This window comes from Corvus brachyrhynchos, unplaced genomic scaffold (genome assembly GCF_000691975.1).
Source record: "Corvus brachyrhynchos isolate BGI_N302 unplaced genomic scaffold, ASM69197v1 scaffold8, whole genome shotgun sequence".
NCBI lineage: Eukaryota > Metazoa > Chordata > Aves > Passeriformes > Corvidae > Corvus > Corvus brachyrhynchos.
This window is the reverse complement of record NW_008240031.1, coordinates 2,691,168-2,692,108: the sequence shown is the minus strand read 5'-3', so window position 1 is coordinate 2,692,108 and position 941 is coordinate 2,691,168. Positions and strand designations below refer to the sequence as shown.

Below are 941 nucleotides of genomic sequence, written 5' to 3'. Positions count from 1 at the left end.
ACTATGGCTTAAATTAGCCTAAAAGGTCCCTTAAGTTCACCAGCTCCTTCTCTGCCCTTTCTCCTATGTTACTCTTCAAGACAACCCTCTCCAGCCTCTTCTCTGCCTTTTGCAGCACTTTCACAGCCTTATAAACCTCTCAAATATGCCACACTTCTGATATTTCAGATTCCTCCAGCAGGGTAGGGAGGACGGGTTAAAAAAAAAATTAAAAAAGGAAAAGAAAGAAAAATACCCCTTGAATTTCTCAACTAATTGATAAAAATCAATTAAACAATGGAAGATCACCAGGTCTTTCACTGCATTTCATTAACAGACTATTGCTTCTGAAAACTACCCAGAAACAGGAAAACTTGACAGGCTGCTGAACACAAAATGCTGTGTTGTACATTCCCAGGTCAGAATTTTGATAGGGGAAGATGCTAAGCTGTGCTGGATAAGGAGGATAATGCTGGAGAGGTCAAGCTCAGGTACACTGAAAGTCCATTTTAAAGCCCTCAGTCCTTTTAAGTGGTAGAGGAGGAGATAAGGCCGAGTTAAAGGAGAATTAATTTTAAAAAATAAATAAAATAAAATAATTTTTAGAAAACCACATCAGGGAAGAGGACATTTGGATAGACTGTTGGCAAGAGACCCAGGAGAGAGCAAGAGGAAAGGTGGAGAATTCAAAGGGGAACCTTCTTAACATTCACTTGGAGCTCTCCAAGTGGGAGGAGAAACAAATCAGTAATATCAGGACAGGAGCCATGCTAGCCTATATAAGCTGGTGGGACATTTTCTTTTTCTCTACTTCTGTCCTAGCCAGCAAACCTACAGCTACTCCTGAGCTCATCAGAGAGGTAAGAGCACTCTGTTCTTTCCTTCTAATGCACGATGTTACTGACTTACTTGGGTCTTTCCTCTCCCTCAAAACACCTGGCAAGCAGCATTTGAGCAATCCT

General features: G+C 41.1%; 1 protein-coding gene across 2 annotated transcripts in view; it reads left to right on the top strand.

Annotated features, from left to right (window-relative positions):
* LOC108449018 (urea transporter 2-like) overlaps positions 1 to 941 on the top strand; it is an 18,223-nt gene that overhangs the window by 2,130 nt on the left and 15,152 nt on the right. Inside the window, exon 1 of one of the 2 annotated variants that reach the window (XM_017743724.1) lies at positions 720 to 839. The exons of the other annotated variant lie outside the window; for it this stretch is intronic. Within the exon in view, the coding sequence (XP_017599213.1) occupies positions 747 to 839 (93 nt within the window). The 5' untranslated portion in view covers positions 720 to 746. Of the gene's footprint in view, positions 1 to 719; positions 840 to 941 lie in introns of those variants that run through there. 2 annotated transcript variants of the gene reach the window in all.